This window comes from Neodiprion pinetum, chromosome 5 (assembly GCF_021155775.2).
Source record: "Neodiprion pinetum isolate iyNeoPine1 chromosome 5, iyNeoPine1.2, whole genome shotgun sequence".
Classification (NCBI taxonomy): Eukaryota; Metazoa; Arthropoda; class Insecta; order Hymenoptera; family Diprionidae; genus Neodiprion; species Neodiprion pinetum.
Window position 1 is genome coordinate 22,935,574 of NC_060236.1, and position 22,016 is coordinate 22,957,589.

At 40.1% G+C, this 22,016-nt stretch overlaps 2 protein-coding genes and 1 long non-coding RNA gene across 12 annotated transcripts; 1 reads left to right on the forward strand and 2 right to left on the reverse strand.

Annotated features, from left to right (window-relative positions):
- Nucleotides 1-226: 226 nt before the first annotated feature.
- On the reverse strand, nucleotides 227-12,840 carry LOC124219750 (serine/threonine-protein phosphatase 6 regulatory ankyrin repeat subunit A). 7 transcript variants are annotated; one of them, XM_046627815.2, is made up of 17 exons: nucleotides 8,029-8,450; nucleotides 7,733-7,919; nucleotides 7,316-7,440; nucleotides 6,607-6,864; nucleotides 5,826-6,021; nucleotides 5,484-5,673; nucleotides 5,111-5,357; nucleotides 4,892-5,006; nucleotides 4,738-4,827; nucleotides 4,306-4,529; nucleotides 3,845-4,070; nucleotides 3,584-3,748; nucleotides 2,936-3,294; nucleotides 2,700-2,854; nucleotides 2,295-2,573; nucleotides 1,727-2,101; nucleotides 227-1,594 (listed from the first exon to the last, which is right to left on the reverse strand). In XM_046627815.2, the coding sequence occupies exons 2-17, from the start codon at nucleotides 7,733-7,735 to the stop codon at nucleotides 1,485-1,487; spliced, it is 3,117 nt and encodes a 1,038-aa protein (XP_046483771.1). In that variant the 5' UTR covers nucleotides 7,736-7,919; nucleotides 8,029-8,450; the 3' UTR covers nucleotides 227-1,484. The 7 variants fall into 7 exon arrangements, with proteins under 7 accessions (XP_046483771.1, XP_068992223.1, XP_068992222.1 ...); XM_069136122.1 differs by lacking the exons at nucleotides 7,733-7,919; nucleotides 8,029-8,450 and adding an exon at nucleotides 12,750-12,840; XM_069136121.1 differs by lacking the exons at nucleotides 7,733-7,919; nucleotides 8,029-8,450 and adding an exon at nucleotides 8,602-8,628.
- Nucleotides 12,841-15,877: 3,037 nt separating this feature from the next.
- LOC124219755 (toxin Tbo-IT2) lies at nucleotides 15,878-19,543 on the forward strand. Of its 4 annotated transcripts, none has more exons than XM_046627828.2 (4): nucleotides 15,878-16,038; nucleotides 17,047-17,330; nucleotides 18,405-18,498; nucleotides 18,759-19,543. In XM_046627828.2, exons 2-4 carry the CDS (start codon nucleotides 17,237-17,239, stop codon nucleotides 18,892-18,894), a joined length of 324 nt encoding a protein of 107 aa, XP_046483784.1. In that variant the 5' UTR covers nucleotides 15,878-16,038; nucleotides 17,047-17,236; the 3' UTR covers nucleotides 18,895-19,543. The 4 variants fall into 4 exon arrangements, with proteins under 4 accessions (XP_046483784.1, XP_046483788.1, XP_046483786.1 ...); XM_046627832.2 differs by having other exon boundaries at nucleotides 17,155-17,330; XM_046627830.2 differs by having other exon boundaries at nucleotides 15,894-15,994.
- On the reverse strand, nucleotides 19,261-21,428 carry LOC124219756 (uncharacterized). The gene is made up of 2 exons (XR_006883453.2): nucleotides 21,011-21,428; nucleotides 19,261-20,219 (listed from the first exon to the last, which is right to left on the reverse strand). It is a non-coding gene; the product is annotated as an uncharacterized lncRNA (long non-coding RNA).
- Between the last annotated feature and the right edge of the window lie 588 nt (nucleotides 21,429-22,016).

Sequence of the window (22,016 nt, forward strand, 5' to 3'; positions counted from 1 at the left end):
ATGTCATATCGACTTGGATTTGCTACTAGTTTTTAATGTGGTTAACTATAATATGTGGTCTCCACTGACAATTTGTGAGGTGTAAATACGAGTGTAAAGCACCAGCGGGGTGGGGGCACAAGGCTCTCATAGTCCTAAGCCTTCAGTGTTCTTATAAACCTAAAATTGAGAATTTGGGAAATGGAGTCCAGGGTAAATTGATGAAACAAGAAAAAAATGCGTGATGTAAAGACAACTGTGTCCAATTGTTACGAGGCTTCGAAACTTTAATTACACATTATCTGAGGCACCAACGATTACAGTAAAAAATTGGCTTCATGACATAACGTACAGCTTGCTAATTGTAACATTAATCATTTCATCCTAAGCATTTATTCATCTTCATATTTACAATCCATTTTCAAATATGCCACAAATTTGTAATACTGTCGAATGAAGCTTTCAAATCTATCTTGTCTTGGCTGCGATTGCTTCCATAAATTCCTTACACGGTTTGGTTGCAGAGACCAAATATTGGAATGTCACCTCAGCTGAGGAATTGTACAAATTTAGCGGCTTCGTCGACACGTACACAAATAGATATTTCATACTACATGGATAAAGTACAATTTAAAAGGCAACTCTTCGACATAGAGAAGCAGGTATTTTTATGTGAAAGCTAAGTTGTACTAAGCAGCGCTGAGTAGTCTTCGAAGTCGAACATTATGTGTATGATATTCATCTATAATGAAAGATGATACAATTCAGGTTTCTTTGAGGTGACGCAATAAACCGTACAGTATCGAACTAAGCTTGAATATAGGAAGAATATGTACAGAATTTTTTCACGTCTTCAGACCGGAAGACATAGTAGAGTTCAAGTCCGAGGACGAGAAACGTTAAAATTTTTAAATGTCTGTGCCTCTGCTTATTGTGGTGGCCAGATTCATCGAATCTAAGATAGTAAATAATAATGCTTGCAGTTGTGTTAAGAATGCACCAAATGCACAGTTCAGTCAGAGCTATCAAGACAAACATATGCTCTAATGGAAGTTTGAAGGTGCAGCTGAAGTTGATCAGGTTCAACATGGATATTTGGTGCATCTTCAAATGAAATACCCAACAATCATATGGTAGAGCGGGAATTTCATACAGAAAATTTGAGAAATCGACTTGTGCTCGCTTATACCATCTGTTTACGGAGACCGGCGATTTTCAGACTAAATATCTGTGGCATAAAACTTGGCAGTAGTCGCGTATCCTCGATTTCACGCATTTCAGGCATGAGTGCTTCCTATGCAGGACTGGATAATCGAGAAATAAATCTGACTTTACCAACAAGATTGCTCACTGGTAGTCCTTGGCGTCTCGGCTCCCGGCTAGAAGTTCCTGCCAGCGTTCCTTAGGATGTTCATGTACGTACAACTGATACGCATAAGTTGGTAGAAACGAGACTTTTCAAGTCTTTGGGAACTTGAGGATTGTAGCTTCAACATCATTTGTCATCAATAAAACTCGGAATCTGAGCTATGTTGAGAATCACCGGATCGACTTTTCAAGTAGGCTTCCGAGGTTTGCTGAATCGATGTCGGTTGATCGGCATTCCAGTTTTGACCTGATGATAAATGATATCAAAATTATTGTAACTGAGGTAAACAGCGTTCGCCTGGCGACGGGAATGAAGTTATTTTATATTGAGAAGAAAAGGAAGAGAATGAAAATGCAGACATGCGATAAATTCACTTACCGTTCGCTGCAAGTATTGTAGCTAAGCAACGAGAGACGGTAGGATTTGGAGCACAAGCAAGTGCAGGTGTAAGCCCGTCTGCATCAACTGCAACAACACTGGCCCCTTGTTGCAGAAGTCGCCGCGTCACCGACACCAAACCATTTCTTGCTGCAAGGTGTAACGGCGTTCTCAACTGCTTATTCGCCATATTTATTATTGCCGCTCTATGCAGTTGTTGCTCCTGCAAGTTTTCATCTTCGACGCATATACTGTTTATGTGATCAAGTAGGACCAGAGCTGCCGGTGATTGACGTCGTTGGCACGCCAAGTGAAGTGCAGTATTTTTGTTAGCATCGACAGCACGTACGTTCGCCTGCCATTCCAATAATAACTCTGAAATCAGGAAACCTCTTCGATTATTCGTACTAAACCTGTTGTCATCTATTGTCAGTTGTGAGCTGACAAGATAGTGCGTGACACCAACATAACCAAATTACACCGCTACTTGTGACTGAATTATGGTGATATTATATGATTTACGAATACTGATCAGGTTTTTCATTGAGCTCAAACAAATATGGCTAACCGATAGCGTTGCATTGCCCTGTTGCCGCGGCGCTTAGCAAAGGCGTTCGTCCTTCACAATCTGGTGTTTCAAGGCCGGCTTCTTCTGATCCGACTGCAGTTAGAATGAGACGAGCACATTCTGCAGAGCCAGCGCTGGCGGCGACATGCAAAGGCAAACGACCACCAAGAGTATCCCTAGGTGTTGCTACTGCTCTTCCTCCAAACTTGCGTATCAATGATATCAGACAATTGGTTGAGCCTTGATAGACGGCACAGTGTACCGGAGAAAATGGATTACCTGCGAGTGAACAAGATTTTCAAATTACAATTTACTATCGTTACGTTACATTTTTATTATTGTAACGTTTGACAGGCACTACTATTAGCGAGTGAAATCTTCAATTGACTGGCGAGACTAGCTTACCTTCCAGCGAGTCGATCACATTCTGTTCCAAAAGGTATGCGACACAATCGGAATGCCCGTTGTAGCATGCCCAGTGTAGCACGTTACAACCTTGATCATCCTTTAGCGTCGCTGCTTTAGGGTCAGCCGCTATTAACGCTGCTAGAACTGACCGTCTGCAAAGACTTGGACTATTGTATACATTCCATTTTATGCATTATGTAGAGTTTTGCTTAAAGCTATCGCTTGTTCCATACCTGCCGCATGCAGCTGCCAGGTGTAAAGGCGTTTTTCCATTACCATCCTGGACTGCGACAATGGCACCATTTTCTAAAAGAAGGTCTCCAAGCCTGTGATGTAGTCCTTGAATTGCTGCGCGAAACAATGGAGTATGCTTATTTATGTCAGGCAAATTGCAGTCGGCTTTATATTTTAAGAGCAATATGGCACAATCGAGGTGTGCATTTGCTACCGCCAATGCCAATGCGGTTCGTTGCTTGGCATCGCAACGATCCACAACTGAGGGGTCTTCGGTATTTTCCAATAATAAAATCAAGCATTCGGAATGACCTGCTGCAGCGGCACAGTGTACAGGAGTTCTTCTCGTGATGGAATCCTTGAAATAAGTTATCAAAACTGTCGATTATCAGCTTTATACTTGTCACCCGTTAGTGTTGTCTAATTTTGTCATCTATGGATGACGTGTGTATCATCAAAGGTGTAAAAATAATAATCATCAAAAAAAAAAAAAAAAAATTGCATATGTCATTTGTAAACTGTTAATAGAATGGGAAATCTGGTTTATGAAATAATAGAATATGTTTCATCAACTTCACTGTTGATCACAACAAATGTCTACGCTTCTGCGGTTAAAATGAGAATACATGCTGAGCTGCAAGTTTTACCTGCACCGATACGACAGCGCCGCATCTGAGTAAGAGTTGTACACACTGCTTGTGCCCTTGGTATGACGCCAAGTCTAGAGGCGTCTTGCCAGTTTCTTCTTTAATGTTGGTATTTGGGAAAAGCGGTAGCAGAAGTCTCAGAATTTCTCCGTGACCATAATGCGCCTGTTCAATTGAATTTGTCCTCGTTTAATCGTAAACGAAAATCTTGATTTTCGAAAAGGTATTTCTGGATATATATTTTATTAAATCAATCTGTACCGCGAGATGTAACGGTGTAAGAGCTGGACATTGCGGATGATCCCCGTCCGCCGTGGTTGTCGTAAATGGGGCCGTGGAAACCAATAGATTATGAGGTGTGGATGCTCGGAGTAACGCTGCGAGAGCGGGTTGATTTCCTCCAGCGACGGCGTAATGAATCGCTGTGAATCCACGTTTATCTCGAACTAGATGGTCAGCTTTATGCTTCAACAGGTATTGCACACACCTAAGTCGAGAAAATTGCGTTCGGCGATCGTTACGCCGATTGTGGAAAACAAAATCATTTAATGCCGGATACCAAGTTCATTGGTAGTTATTACAAAATTAGAATACGATGTGTTTTTTCATAGTAGTTTTACCCACAAGGCAGTTTGCATGTGTGTTGCTGGATGGTACAGTTTAATTTCAATTACTGATAGTTTTGCCACTAATGAGTAGTACGAAAGATTAGCTTTACATACCGCGCTTCAGAGTCCGAGGGATCAGCGGCTGCAGCTGCGAGATGCAAGGGTGTTGCACCCTCTGTGTCCTGAGCGTTGACGTCACTGACAAATCCCACTAGAGTGAAAACACAGAGATAATGACCCTGGCCTGCGGCGTAATGGAGTGCAGATCTGTTTTGATTGTCTGGCAATCGAAAATTGGCCCCGCTCGAAAGTAATAAGTCCAAGCACTCGACCGATCCCTGGATTGGATAAGATATTAATTTACCTATCTGTCTCTTTACTTCAAAGACGAATAAAATGTGTCAGTGATGGGGAAAATTTTTGAAGCTTGCGTGGCAGGGATAATTCTTGTTATATGGTGTACATACAGGTGTTGGAATGAGAATGAAAACTTGCAGGACAGAGACTTTGGACATATAATCTGAATTGATTAATTTGCGGCCATACTTTGAAAGCAGCCAAGTGTAACGGTGTTCGACCTTTGATATCCCTAGAATCCATACGCCGACTGTCCGCTTGTAATAGCTTTCTGCAGACCTGAAAAAATGGGCATAGTACATTTCTGCGATTGTTGCGAAAGTACATTTATTCTGTATTGTACCTCTATATGCCCTGCGAGACAGCTAAGATGAAGAGGTGTTCTCTGATCGGAGTTTCGTGCCGCTGGTGAGGCGCCGCGCTCAAGTAAGGTAGTCGAGAGACATTCGTGCCCGTACCTAGTGGAGAGAATTTTTGCTCAATCAAAGGACAAAATTGTGCTGGAACTAACAAAGTATTCATTGGACCTCAAATATTTCCTACAGATATAACTGATAAATACCACGCCGCGATATGCAAAGCTGTGTTTCCATTCTTATCACGGGTGTCAACCGACGCTCCTCTGTCCAGTAGACTCTTGGAGCGTGTAAAACGACCGTGAATGGCGGTCACATGCAACGGAGTACGACCATCTTGAGATTGAACGTTGATTTGGGCACCAGAAAATAGTAAAACCTCCAAACATTCGACACCATGCACACTGGCGGCAGCAACATGCAGTGGTGTTTGACCACGGTAATTCAATGCCTCTAGGAAAAGGATAGACGTAATATCGCTTTATATTGATTTTTGGAGGTCACACGTTCTTTAATTATGCAATTTCTGAACCAATTGAAAGTTGTTTTCTAATTGGGACAAGCTTTGTACTAGCTTACCAATATTTGCGTTGTGGTTGATCAATTCCGTCACAGTGTTCGCATGCCCGTTGAAGCAGGCTATGTGCAATGGCGTATTTCCATACACATTCTTTGCCTCAATATCTGCTCCGGCGGCAATGATTATACGGACGCAGTTCACTTTTCCTGAAGCAACGGCGGCATGCAGCGGAGTATATAATTCACGATCCTTGGCAAAAGAGGGTGATGTTTATTGTAATGCGATAATGGGAGTGTATATAAATTATGAATTCGATATTGAGATGTTATTGAGTATTTGTGACGTTTGTGAAATCAGGGTTGCTTGTATTAATTTTTGGGGAACAAAAACTTGATCTGTACCTTAACATCGACCGATGCCGTGTTTTCCACTAGTAATTTGACAATAGCATCGTGACCCATGTGGGCGGCGTAATGCAAGGCTCTCCGATCTTTCTTGTCGCAAGCGTTGAGAATGCACCCGGGTTGAGATACTAAAAGCTTCGTCATTTCAAAGTGTCCATTGTAGGCGGCATGATGTAAGCTCGTTCTTCCACCCCTAAACAACAGTTTCAACAGACTGTACTTACATTGTCTAAATTTTAAATGTGATAATATAAGAATGAATAAGTTAAGAAGTAAAAATAATGTTGAACAACTAATTTTGTTAGCACTGTTAGCTGTTGGCAATAAAAATAGTTACATCAAAGCAATTAGAATATTCGATTGTCTACCAAATGATCTAAAAACGTTTCAAACTGATAAAAGAAATTCTAAGAAAAAATTAACAGATTCGATTAGATTTAATATATAGTAATTAAAAAATAACTCAAGGTTGTAACTGTTGACACATGGATATTAAATAGCATATTGCTATATGATCAGATGAATACCCTCTAAATCAAACCAGTAGGTATTTAGTTGTTATATTTAGTATTTAGGTCAGTAGTATTATTATTTCTCAGATCTATGTATAGGTGATTTCAGTTATATATTACCTCTACAAGGTTTTACTTTGCAAAATCCATATCTACACTGAGAAATGTTTGGTCAAATAAATAAATGTAAGTAAATAAAAATGTCACACCAGTCAAGCAATTTATGATTACTAAAAGAATAAATAGTCAAAAAACAAACCACTAACCTGTCTGTGACGTTTATGTTTTGCAGAGGGATGAGACTCTCTGCGCATTGTATCGCATTATTAGCAGCAGCGACGTGCAGCGGTGTTTGCCAATTGCGGTCACGAATATTCACATCTGCCTCATACATCAGCAGTACATTAACGGCGCCCCAATTACCTGAACGGCAGGCTCGGTGCAACGGTGTTAGCCATCTGTTGTCTTTTTGGCTGACAAATGCTCCCCAAGTTATTAACGACTGTACGACGGCTGGATCTCCCCTGCGCAGAGTCAGAGTTTATTCGTTATGTCCCATTGCCACAGGATATCTTTATGATTATAAGCTTTACACGTTGACCCTAATATATTGTTTGTTTGAACCAAACGATGCAGTACTGAAGGAATATGTAAAAATAGTACGATGGGAGTATGGGTTAGTGGGAATAAATATTATCTCAAAGATAAGATCTGAAAGAGATGAAAAGAGTAGCGATAAAAAGACCAGAAGATGCAAGACGTCATACTGGTGATAATGCTGACACAATGATAAGGGCGGATAATAAGTCATTCGTAACTCTCGAGGACATTCAGCGTTAGCGGTAGACTTCTAGGCTTATAGACTATCGAGTTCAAACCAGAATAGATGAAAGATATGGTAGAGTGACATATTTAAATGCATCGCTCTGATTGATTGGACACACACGGTTGTGTCAAAGTAGATGCGTAACTTACATGTAAGCAGCTGCGTGTAAAGGAGATCGTTGTTCAGAATCTCTCGAATTTACACCAACTTGTTGCACCAGCAAAGCCTTAACCTCTTCCAGGTTGCCATTGAATATAGCTTGGATCAAGGGTGGCTGAAAATGCGAAACAATATTTATGAAACTAAATGAGTCATACTGAATAATTCTGACTAGTGGTCATATTGGTAAATTTTTCATTTCAGGTATCCATATGTTGGTCTGAGTATCGAAGACACATCTGTTTTCGTGTTAACGGGATGTACTCAAATTTTGAGTTGTCTGGTCAAGTTTGACTAATATATTGTCTTGATATCTATACTCGATCGCATCTGCGATATATAAAGATTTTACCGGTCAGCCGATGATCAGGTGCGTAACTTGAAAATTTCACATTGATTCTGCTCACCATTAAATTACTGTACTTTTCTTGCAATTACAAGGATCCTGGCAAGTCACACTGAATGAACAATATTCAGAAATGATTTGCCCCAGTTGCCTTAATACGAGTTTGCCTGGCAACCGTTGTGATTGACTTTATTCAAGCATATAAATCTATCTCCGATTACAAGTATGCAGGTAATTTGAATCTGCGTCTAAATTAAAAGGGCAAAACTTTACTTAATGTAGAGATGGACCCTAACCTAAAAGATGTAGTTTCGTTTGATATTGGTAACAATTTTCTGCCACACCTTTGAAACTCACCTCGTCGCGAAACATTTTTAACATGTTTGTCAACTAATCAACGTTCATAAGACGCATCCGAAAGTTATTGACAATTAAGTAAACAAACTGTTATCTGCTGTCACGTACCGCACATTGGAAAAGTGAAATTTGAATTCTCGTCGCATACGAGTTTCCCGATTTCAATAACAAATTGAACGATGAAACAGTAATTACTTGTTTTCCACGATCGACTCATGAAAATTTTAGACGGAGACCAACGGTAAATGGTATCCGGAACCACACTTGTGTGACAAGAATTTCCAGTAAATTGTTCATTTTTTATTTTTATTGCAATTGACTATCCATTTAGCCTCAAGCACAGTCGCGTTCACCGCGTTGACAGAAGAGCGATGGTGATTCATACAGGACACACAAGAGAGTCCACGCTCGGATTTTTGGCATAGAGATAATATTGAGGTAGACTGAGCAAGGCGTCGAAAACCCGAAACGCGCAAGGAAAGAGGGGCGCCATTCAGAAGCAAGCTAGACAAAAATAGAGAGTTGCCAGCAGAGCTCCTTCTCTTTGTATGCGGGACTTTAGTTTCTACTTACACGCGTGCCCATACCATTGAAATATAATAATCATAGACATATAATCACTGAACTCTATATTATAATATTATAATATAGATATAATATAACAGTACTGGAACGCTCATTGCGTGGCTCGGTATACGGCCATAGATTTATCGAGAAAGACTGCGTGGTTTGAGCACCGAGCTGAGACCCTAATTAGAAAGAGAAAGTAACAGCGGCATCGTACCTCTCACTCTAATCGGCGACTTGGCGGGAGAAACACCTAGCTTATACATGTTATGCTCTTCCCGGCTGGCGGCTGCTCCTCACTCCTTCGACCGTGCAGCAGAGAGGTCGGATCTCACTATTGCTTTCTCATTTTAATTAGGGCTTCAGCTCGGTGCACGGATCGCGCAGTCTATCTCTATAAGTCTATGTATATGGCTCGCCTTCAGGAGAAAGAAATAGCTTGGAAGTGAAGTTCTATCTCTCTTGAACCGATACAGTCTTTTAAAAAGTTTGTACACCGGAGATTAGTGCCCCTTTTGCACGCGTTTTGTTTTGCAAATTAGTGACATTACATTTTTGCTTAGACTGTCCCTCGTATGCGCAGTGGCCAGTAGAAAGACGCAACACTTCACCTCCGATGTATTATAGGGACTGTCCTCCAAGCTATCACTCTTTCCGGAACCCTCGCTGCCGCAGTGAGCGTTTATTTTATCTCCTATCAGAGAACACTTACCGTGGCGAAGTGCCGCAGTCGTCGTCGAAACTGAATAATAAATTGATGGCATAACAAAGGATAAAACTGCAGCATGAATAAATATTTGACGAACTTTGTAAGCTTGCAATTTACTGCAAAACATTGTCTATCATCTACTACCCAGCAGACACAGTTATGTAACCTTAAAGTAACATTTATCAGTTATCAAACCCAATATACCATGTTACATAGCTGGTTAGTTCCTAGTTACCGTCGCGTTACGTATAACTTCCCGCTCAGTTCAGGGTGTCAAACAGTAATTTAACATACATGTAAGCATGTTATATTTCCAAAATCTAACAGTAGCATCGCAGTTAGGTGATGGATAGGTGGTAGTAACGTATCTTACATAACCTTGTGATAAATATGTTAGTGGGCCTGTTTGGGCTTTAAATCTCAACTTGAATCGATTGAGAAGAATCCGCGCACAAACTCGAGCGAATATACCCAGAGGTTCGGTATTTTCACTGGACTTTTGTGGGAAATTCTTTTCAATGGAATTCGAGTGCAGCTTTTTATATTTGTACCATACACTTGAAATTATCTACCACCGTATCGTCCGTGCGATCAGGAAGTATGTGCATACACACTTTTAAGTCAACAATGTAGCCAGAGTTGAGTCGGAAATAAAGTCCTGTATGCAACACAGGAATAAAAGTCGATTATTCGCTTGTTGCCTAATACTATTATACATTACTACAGTACTGGTTCGAGCAACGGTGCATGTTTGCGTATGCTGCTTATTGAAGTAGGTACATTTGAAAATAAAATATATTGAATGGATACTAATAAAACTATTCGGTCCAAACGGATGAAACAGAACTCAAATTATGTATACCTATCCGCTATCGGGAGATTGTATGGAAATCAAATTACACTACCAGCCCGCGAGCGGGCAATTCTAATGACAAGCCATTAATTTCTTCTTCGGTAGCAGCCATCAGTTAGCGGTTTTCCGCTCCTGGGGCGTAGTGTGATATTCCGTTTTCATGTAATCTATAATTCTGAATGAAGATGTACGTACGCAATGAATTCGATTATACTCACCCATACTCAATGAAACGGGAAATTCGCGAAACAGGTATCATTCTTCGTCATCTAACTTAATCGGATAGGGATAAAAGACGAAATTATAGTTGTACGCAGTCATGAAATAATTTATGCAGAAGATTTATGCCCTTTTCTTGGAGTCTCGTCCGAGTCTTCTTATGGCTTTGCCTTTGTAATCAATTTTCCATATGTACGTCATCAGGGGGCGACGAAGGGGCTTGAAAAGTGCTACGCGAGGGTGCGGTCGTCTCGGCTGAACTTTTCTAATTGACCCACCGAGCCAAACGAAGTGACTTCGTGTAGCGGATCAACCGCTGTATGAGGATTGCCACCCACTCTTCCTGAGCAAGAATGGCCCACTTCAAAAAATATTTCCTGTACGTAGTATGGATCATGCATGTACGCCTCATGTAGATGAGTATTATCCAGACACCAAATCACAGTATCCACTGGACCTCCTGAAACGAGTCCGATTATACGATACGTATATTACCGAAGCTCCGGTAGCTTATTAAAACGACTGACTTGCCAGACCGTAGAGTCGGGAATATACGATGAATGGGACCCTGGTGCATCGTAAATGTTGTCCAATTACTGCTGATATCGCGTTTCTCGTGTTAAATGAAATTTGCACTTCAGTAGTATTAGTCGGAGACGTCATTTCGTAATTCTATAGGTAATTAAGTAAGTGCAGGTAGTGATAATACACTGTCAAAAAATTCACGGCGACAATAAGAGTCTACACCGATTAGTGTAAAATTAAACATCAGCGGTGTAAATCGTTCGATTCTTGACACCAAGTGGTCTTAAAATTAACACCAAAACGGTGTAGACTTCTATAGAATATTTTCGGTATTACATTTAACACCGCATTTCTAACAGTGTAAGCAAACAGTCAAGATAAAAGGTTCGGTCGCACAAAACTATCAATAACATTCTTCACGAGTGGCTTTGGGGTCGGACAGTAATTTAACATTGATGTAAAAGGATCGTATGCACGTCTATTTCAGCCGAAGCGTACATCGGTACATGCAACATTTTTCTGACCCGTTACACACGTACGATCATCCAACGATACAACGGCGTTGACGTTGAGATTCTTTGTTCCAAATGGCAAAATTCCATTCTACTGTAAATTGTATCGTGACTGTCTATCGAAAGAGCCCCTTATCAATAACACGGATACCGCCAGTGCCAACACATGTACAACTTTCACCCGACGATGAGTCAAATATAATGGACAAATGCTGCGATCCTTTCAAGGGACATTGACTTTACGTGCAACTTGGTAATGTGTTGAAACAAGTTGTCCCTGAATAAAGATTGAAATTCCAAAAGATGTCAGCGAAATTGGTGTACGCCATTTTATATCCACCGATCGCTTTCTAAACGATATTGGTAATGGAAATGGAAATTTTTTCACAGAAATTAAGCTGGTACTGCTGTTAGAGGGGCTCAATTGCCTCCTGTTTAAATTTGTTCATGGTTGAACACGGAGCAGCTGCAGAGGAAGTGATATTTCAAGCTACAGTGTTTCCGATCGATTGTATATTCATTGTGACGGAGCACGGTCGATTGTGTTTACCGATTATGTATATATATGGACTAGGTACATACATATCAGGTTGACATGGGACAAAGAGATGCCGGACGGTATTTGAAAATTCCTGGTACGAAATTGGAGAAAACATTCCATTTATAGAAGGTAGCAAAGGCCCGAGAACTTGTATCCTCAGGTGCCTGACCGGTAAAATTAAAATATCTCCAGGCATTGTTACTCGTTAACTCGGGGAACCTGAAATTAGTTACAAGTCCAGCACATCGTCGAAACATGGTCAGCACGTTCGCTGCAGATAATTCAACTGTTGAGTCAAATTACTGGCGATGTGCTAAAACTTAAGATCAGCCTCTGAGGAGGTTACACAAAGTTTCGTCGGTAGCAAACGAGTTAAAACCCTAGAGGACGGGTAAATGGGACATGAAATGAAATAATAAAGATGGACACGTTCAAATCAACCGCAGTAAAGATAAGGGGTATTCAAACGACTGACAATCGGAGATTCCACAGCTTCTCTCTCCTTGTCAGCCCCGAATCTCCCAGAGTTTTGTCAGTTATCTTAATTAGATCTGAATCTGCACGTGACAGGGCGCTCAGTCTTGGTAATAGTGGCTTCGCGGCGAATTCAACCGATAAGAACCACCCACGACCGACCACGACCTCGAAATTTGCCTCTCCTCGTCTGGTGGCTGTCACTTGATCTGCGGCGACGCCACGCCGGCTCACGCGCGTATTTCTGTGTTACGTCATACGATTTCAACTCCGACTACCATCGCTCGGCTGGGGAGAGGCCATGAATTAATTAATACTCACCTGTCGACGCGCATACGCAGGTTATGATTGACAACTCGTCGCACACGTTTGATCTCGACTGTGTAAGCTGCTTCGTCCTCGTTAGGTAGATCCCTGGTGGATTCCATCCCACTGAAATTGAACTCAATTTACATTTATAGATATCACTTCGATTATACTTTGATTTCACGGTGTGGTTACAAATTTTTTACATTGCATTTTCACTGTAATTGCATTAAAAGCGAACCAAAATCCTACCAAAATATTACTGAAATAAAAATTTTCTATTCCACCGCTAGAATATCACTGAAATGGAAAAGATTTCTTATTCAACTGAAATTACACTGAATTCTAAATTCATACTTATAACTGAAATCACACTTGAAATCTACTGAAATTAAATAATGCGCATATATTTTATTTAAAAAAAAAAAAAAAAAACTTATAGTGGTATTTTGATGCTATCAGAGTGGATTTTTCGAGTTTAATTTTGGTAAAACCGCAGTACAAAAATTTCACAACTACACCGAAGAATTGAGTGGAATTTGTGTGATTACTTGGAACTTTACTCTAATACCACTGATTTTAGGATCTACTAAAAAAATGTTCTGATAACACGGTGAGACCGAATCCGCTAGGGCGAGCTCAGCATCAGCATCATCCATTCCAAGTGTAAAGCGGGAAGTATTAAAGAAATCGGTACATCCCCTATGTTATTCATTAATGCCTTAACCATCCGGCAAACTATTTTCGGTCTGAAACAAAATGCGAGTTTGATTCTATAAATATTTTGCGACAATGCCTAGCGATTCATTCACGTCAGCTGTATCGCAAGTCATTGTCACATAATTCGTATAGAATCGAACTCGCATTTCGTTTCGGACCGTGAAGAAGTTAGACGAAAAACCAAAGCATCGATGAATATTACTCTACATGATGTATGTACGTACCTACGTATATACACACCCACACAAGCCGCGCCGATTAACGTTTTGCAATGCAGATGCCTGAACGAGAGAGAATCGCTTTGCCGGAAAATTCAGTTTCCTTGATTGATTAAAAAATTGACGACAGATGGCAGGATAAGAAGGGTACATACATACAGATGAAAAGCTGCGGCGGATAGAAGATCGTAAAAGTATCCATGGCAACCCAACCTCTGACGTCGGTCTTTCATCCGCAATTCTTTACGCTTGATCATTAAATGATATAGGTATGACGCGGGGTGATTTGCTGCCTCAACACTCGTCGATACTCGATTCGGAACAACTGCGAGGATGCAGGACTTGTTCTGCCGTATCAAGTATTCAGACCGATGACAGCTGTTATCGATTTCTGCAAGGCATAACGACATTACGTCCATTCGTTCGCGGTACCTATCATTTATTACTAGCTATTACGATAACGTTTCGATTCGTTCTGGTGCGTGATTCTCATTAAGAGGCAACCACGGGGACGAAACTGGATCGTGTCTGTAATACTCATACAAATTTTTCCAGTTTTGTTCACCGAAATAGTCTCAATACGATTAAATGATAGGGTTTATATACCACCACTCGTCCAATATTGGCTCGACGTAATCGAAAGATATATTGCACATAAGACAAAGGTATTTAAGTCCTTCGAACAAAAGGGTTTGGCACCGCAATGGGAAGGGTTCTGTTGCAATTGCAAAACAAGATTTGCATGGTAAAAGCACTGTATAAAGATTGCAGACAGATTCTTCTGTCATTGTAATTAAAAAATTATCATTTCGGTGTAATTTATGCTACAAGAATTGAATACAACATCCAAAAAACGCAAAGAAATGTGCCACAGTTAATGGTATGCTCATTCAACAGTATTTGACCCGTGACGCTTCAGCTGTGCAAATCGGACTTTAATACAGGTAGTCGGAGCCCATTCTACGTAACTACTTACGTTACTGCTCTTGTGAGTAGGGATTCTGGTGCCTCAAGGGAAGTATTTTTCCACTCTGATAAAATATTTTTTAGATTCAATATGCAACATATCCTTTCCAGTAACCAATTAACGACTCATATTACACGGTAATCTTTACTCCATTTTGTCCACCGAATAGATTTAGTATGAATTTCACTTCATTACTGTGATAATATCACGAATCAAGTATAGTTATTTCAGTAGCTTTAACACATCAATGTCGAGATATCGTATGTGTAAGTATACTTTGTTAAATTGAATTATTTCATAATCTTAAACCAATCACCGATTGATTTTGGTATTCGCAATTTAACCGTCAACTTTGAAAAACTTTCCACTGAACGCGTCTGCAAACTGATTGAAAAAGCTACAAGTTTTCTCTGAGAGATATAACGGATGCATATTTATAGTGCTCAGTGTAACTTGCGCCTTTTGCGAGGTAAATTTTATAATTAAAGTTGGTCCATTCGGTTCAGGGAAGCTGCTAACTAATTACTTTACTGCAGGGTGATATTTTAAACGAACCTCGTCCGCCCTTTATCGGCTTAACGAAGAAATCCTTAATTGGTCCTTCGACCGATGGATATACATTGTGGCTTGTTGACTGTATTTCTTTTATCCTTTGTCGTTCGAGGTTCAGTTAATAGTGGAAAATGTTTATTTAGATAATTTCATGCAAAAGGAACGCGGGGCTGTTATACCAAGGCTACTGTTGCGTAATATTTCATCAGTCTAGCGGTATAAAGGATTACAGGTAAACAATGTCCCGAGCCTCTATCCAATTACTTCCCATGTATATAATCGAAGGTATAACAACATTGACTAACAGATCTTCCTTAATATCTGTAAACATCCAGATACCAGGAGCAACAGCACGTTCGTCTACAATGCATATATTATAATATCGGCCACTTACTTCCCGGGGTATATTCCATTGGTATGTCACCAGTTGCTCCTCTCCTTACATTCATCCTTTATACCCGTTTCAACGCAGTGATCGCGCAGCAAGAGAAAGGCGACCGGGGTCGGGGTTTGTGGAAGGGTAAGATGGAGGGGTTGAAACATATCCCATTCTATCCCATTCTATCCCATTCTATCTCATCCCATCCCATCCCATCCCATCCCAGCGCATCTCATCCCCGTACCACAGCACCCACGGAACCTCTGTACCAGGCCACGCCTCCCGTGTCTATATAAAGGTGGATTGAACTGGCGCGCGTCACTCGCAACTCTGGCAGCAACCCGCCAACGAGTAATAAGACTAAAAATACGAATTAAAAGCCGAGAGGAGGGAAAGCGTCAGGAGGGTAGACAGGGACCTAGAGGTACAAACGAGGGGGAGAGTGTGGAAAAAACAGAGATAAACAGAGTGAGAGAAACATTGACTAATCAAGAGAATCGCAGTGTTAGGCATTATAGGGACAAACAAAGCGCGGAACACCGTTCTGAAATTTAAGAGAATCGTGGAGAACGAAAAGGTGTGTGAATGTGCGTTCGTGCGCGAATGAGAGGGAGATCGAGAGAGAGAGAGAGAGAGAGAGAGAGAGAGAGAGAGAAATAGAGAAAGCGTGGGGTAACTTGGTGCGTCAGAGATGCGGTAAATACCGCACATATGTGTAAAGCTGCATTCATACATACACGTATTAATGATTGTATCACATGTGTTGGCTATGCGTATTAGAGCGACCCTTGAAATGGACTTGGGTGAATTTTAAAGCTCAGTGCCAAAGCGCAATTTCGCATCACAATTAGTACGAATCTAACGTGACTGCGAGTGCTATTTCTGAATAAAAATCGCCCTTGACGGGACATGCCAAGTTCTGCAACCCTACGAGATATGGCATTAGGAGTTTCCAAATTATTTTCCCACTAGTATCAACAATATGTTTTCGATTCGTGTGAGCTTAGAATTTTTTGAACGACAACTCAAAGTCAATGTTATTCAACCGCTGACAGGCAAACATCCAAACCGTATACCTCTCGTGGCAATGAGTGTAACAAATAGCCAGTGGAAATTAATTTAAAATATCTTAGCTTCTAATAAAGCTGGCGAGTCGTTTTTTTATTCAAATTAAAGTTCAAACAATTCTGCATGAAATGGTTGTATTACGAAAGTAATTAATTTGAACTAAGCAAATAAAAATGAACGTTAAAGGGGTTCAATACTTACGGTATACTCCAAAAGTACAAAATTTTTGGGGGGGACATTTTATCCTCATTGCCTTTCAGGGGTTAAATGAAAAATAATACGTACTTACAGATACCGGTTTTAATTTATTGACCAATTTTCATTTATCTATCTAGACAGCTGATTCGAATTCACTCAAACTGGTTTTAAGGATCATCTTAATTATATGTATAACGTATTCATGAACAGATAAAGGGGTGCAAGACAAAGACAGAGTGAGATAGAAGGATATTAGAGTGGCAAGGTGTTGATCTTCTGACAACACGTACAGGTCGTAAAAACTTTCTTTCATACAAGCCGAAGAAGAGACGAAAACGGGGGAAAAGGCGAAGCAAAGCCTTAGTGCGCAAGGTGACAGTATTTAACGAGATAGACTTCGATGTACAAGATGAAGACCAGCTTACTTATTCTTGTCTGTGCAATTTTCATCCTCTTGGCTGATCGTGGTTATGCAAATCCTTACTTCGAAGATGGTAAGTATGTGTGTTTTTGTTTAGATTTTTTTCTTCTCACTTTTGAGAATATATAGCTACGTACCGATCAACTAGTATAATTCACTACTTTTTCGCTGTCTAAGTAAATCGTCATTCGTTGGTAAATCAAGTCGAATTATACACTTACACTAATAAACCAACAAAAGGCAGTGTGTACCGCCTGCTGAAGGTTCTTTGAAACGTTCGAAAAATGTCAAATTGAACGCTTGATCTGTAGCGAGATTATGTAACGTCTTAAAAAATTAACGGTACGTGGGCCAGGCGAACGTGAATCGCTGTGAGGACGATGATAGATCGTTCGAATTTTCACAGGTTCGGTTGTAAGTACATTTTAATATACCTGTAACTGCGCACGCAGGAAAAGACAATTCGACGAACCAGCATATTTTTATGTTAATATAGTGGTTACAAGAATTTTCGGTGAAATAGCGAAGGTTATGCAAGCATAGCGAATTACAGGACTTCCCACTGTAGTAAGCCCATTAGTTACACTCGCAAAATTCTCGTTGTTGCAACAAATTTTCTTGTTGTCTCTACATTAGCACTTAAATTTGCTGCTCCAGCAATTTGTTTTTTTCCGTGTGACATGAATGTATATGGCGTACATTGTACCTAAAATTTGTCGTAAAGAGCTCTGACGGTGCGGAAAATTGTCCTTTCGGTACTGTAAGATAAGGTGATGCGTGGCGTTTTTTTACGAACTTTAAATAATTCAAAAACGATTCTCTAATTTTTTTCCCATTTTTATCTCAACTCCTACCCGTGCCTATAAGAGGGTGGATTACTCCATTTAAAATACACGTATTTCGGACAAATAAATCTCAGCATATATTTTATTGTAAGAGTAATAATGATGAAAAAAATTTGTAACCGCGAGGTTTTGGTAGGCATTAGTGCTACTATGTGAGCAAAAATTTACATCATCATATCATTCAATCTCGACGAATTGCACACCCTCGAAATCTAACTTTTTTCCATTTAGAGGTGGTGCAATTTGTGGTGAATTTTATATGTGTATACCTATATCTGTTCCATGTATCGGTTCGTTTCTAGACGAGACCGAACGGATCGCAGAAGATGATGGACTCACCGAATCCGAGTATACGGACAATGCATTGGACCGTTTACTTCACGCAGCTCAACAGAAGTGAGTGGGCCAACCTGGTCAATGAATCAGTTCTATCACTCGTTCTCCATCCACATCTAATCTCTGGACTTTGTGTTCCATACGATGCAAGAGATACAATTTTTCCGATTTTGATAGTTTTCCTTCTATCCCCCTTCAACAATGCGTTACGCCCCATATCACTGTGTAAAACGCGACCCGGTATGAAAATGTATTTTTCGTATTCGCATTTTAATTACGATTTAACTTAATCTCTGGTGGTTGCACATCTGTCTTTACAGGCGTGGCTGCGTGCGCCGCGATGGTAACTGCGATCATCGGCGAAACGATTGCTGTTACAATTCAAGCTGCCGATGCAACCTCTGGGGATCAAATTGCCGCTGTCAACGAATGGGCATCTTCCAGAAGTGGGGATAAGCTATTGGGTTCGTCGCAAACGCAAAACGGCCCTACTCTCCGTATCGCGAGTAAATCGCAGACATCCTGCAGGCTCCAGGCACCTACTCGCGTAACTCGGTCTTTACTATAATATATATTATAGATAGGATATGGTAATAATGTGTGATACGTATACAAGTATCGTCCGTATAAAACAACGTAAAAGTCATTTTCTCTTCGTAAGGCAGACGTGAAATCAGACTGCGAATTACGTTCTTTGTGGTTTTTTCTACAATGCGGAATTTATCCGCGTGCTGGGTAACTTGGGGCCAGACGACCCTGCCGAGGATTTGCGCCGGAATTTCATTCGATAATATTTTTGGGAAATTATTTTTGCTGGTGCAATTTACGTTGTTAAAACGTTAGTTTGCACACTAAGTGCAGGAACTATAATTTACGAGCTTTACGAGCAGATTTGAATTGCTTGCTGATTCGTTAACATCGATAGTTTATTTCTTTTCCAACTCCAGTTTCTTTCACTCTCGGAAACACAAAACACGAACCTTTATCGTTTGACTGGCTTGAAAAACATTCCTCGACTTGTCTATCCATGTGCTAACATTATGCGATGTATTCATCTATTATTAGTGTTACACTTGATGTCTAATTATATTAATAAACTACATAAATATAAATAGAGCCTAATAAAAGATATGTATTAAAAACTTGTCCATCCTCGCGATTTATTTTCGTGTTCTTGCTATTCTTACATGTCTACCTGGCAATCACCGACGTGTGTCTTCTTATCGTCAGATGACAGATCGTTTTATGTTCATTTCCAATTAGCTGCAGTTATGCAGCTTGGGTAGGTACGAAGTTGGAAGATGTAAACTCGTTTAGTTGGTATCACAGACTTGTTTAGCATTCGCATACGTGTTGATAATTGTATCAAGACGAGCTGATTTTGATACTTCGGTTTGGCACGTCAATATCATGCCTATAGGCGTGTCGTTTATTACACATGATAGATGTATTTACCACAGGCCATACTTAGCAAAGTTCAATCGTTATGACAACGAGTTTACAATCCAAATATTGAAATGTAATAATGCTATTGCGAGAAGGTACAAATGGCATGAAACGAACATAACCACGTGTACTAAATTGCCGTTCCGGTGATAGACTGATGGTACTGACAGCTCATGTGGACAGTATCACAAGGAGAGTATCAGACCTCCGGACCACAGATTAATTCTGCTGAAACTTCCAGGAGTGTTTCTTTGGGCCCAAAATATGAAGCTTCTGATGTGTAGTTCCATCCAGTGGGCCTTCCTTCGGTCGATTTACAGTACTGTTTGGTATGTCTAAAAATGAACGGAATTATTATCAAGATGATCCCGGGTGGTAATTTTATCTCCCGTACATTTCTCTATTGTCTTTTCAAAATACAAGAGAGACATCAAAAATCGTGGCACAGGTAACAGTTATTGCTAAGAATTTCAAAATTGTATCATAGGTGTTGAAACATGAAACGTATAAATTAAATCACTGAAAGATTATGCACATCACTTTGAAAAGAAACGTGCAACGACATACACTTGATATTTAAAGGGGTCGTCTTGTGTGATGGCTGTTTATGCAGAGGTTTTTTGGGTATTTTTTTAAGATAAACCATTGAAATCAAATTTTTCATAATTTTCACATTATATTTATAGATATTCAAACAAACTTTGTACATTTTTTTGAGATGAAGTAGCAAATATAACCTTATCTATACTGCCCGATAGAGGAACGTGTGTAAAAGAAACTGTAGGCGTGAATTGGAAAATCATAATTGCTTCGGCAGTTTTTTTTTTTTTTTTTTTTTACAAAACAAATTGAAATTTAAATTTTTTTCCATCTGTTTAACTCGCGGATAGTTTGTCTTCAAAAAATATCCCAAAAAACCTTTAAAGAAACACCCTTCACACCAGACGACCCCCGTGGGTCAAATGGAATATTTGAGAAAAAGGGTTTAAAGACGTTACAGGTTATAGGTGCTGTGTAAGTGTGTACTTGGCTACATTTTCGTGCCTTGATAGATTCAGTTGGCACACCTGACATCGCTATCGGTACTGTCACGAAATTAATTCCAATCACCGATTGTGAATAATACCTTTTCTCTTTCTAGAATGATGCATCTCAGATATTGTGTTCCATATTCACAAATCGGCCCTCGCAATTGGTTAACACGGATGAAACAACCAGACCAGGCTTTATTTGGTAAAATTCTCTGTGTTAAGATAAGGTTCTGATACCTTTAAGCCTGGTGATTTTGAACATCGGCTGACTTGCGATATGGTGTGCACCTTTAATATAAATTTATTCAAACACACGCACATGCACACACGCTGTATTATTATTTGCAGATTAGGTCGGCAGTCAGTTGTCAGTAACAGAAAACACGCAGAAAAGTTCGGAAAACCAATGAGGTTTGGCGCTGGCCTGAGGTAACTGGGAACTGGTAATTAATTTAACTTGTGAGTCTGCTGCGAATACTCCCAAGAGAAGGGAGCACGCGGTAGCGACGAACGTCTTTCTCGACGGCAATCCGAGCTGGGTTAGGGTTAACTTGGTTAACCCCAAGTTTTGACCTACGTAGTGCGATATCATCAAGCGTATGCGTCATAAATATATGTACATACCTATATTATATGCCCTGCACGCGCGCCTTCGCGATTGCGAAACGTAAGAAGGGAATACAGTGTAAAAGTATACACGTTAACCTAGATAAAAATGAATCGATTTTTTAAAAGAAGAGAAAAATAATAGGCACGTTCCTCCAAAGGTCAAAATATTACACATACTACCCAACGGATTGCAAACAATTTTCAATTGAAGCAATCTATAGCGATATGTGTTGAATGCTTTTTAAGAAAAGGTGTAAACAGGTTTTAATTAATTCATTAAAGCACGTGAATGGCTGAAACATACTATAACGGTAGTAATTATTACAATAATTGCACCGTCTCGCCAATTAACCGAATAATTCGGATCGCATTGTCTCCTATTTGGGTCAATTATTTCACCAGGTTAACCGGCTGTAACGTAGATCTAGTTTCTGAGGAAAAAAAAAATACTGGCCTAGTATTTTGTAGGTGTAAGTCGAAGAAGCAAGGAGA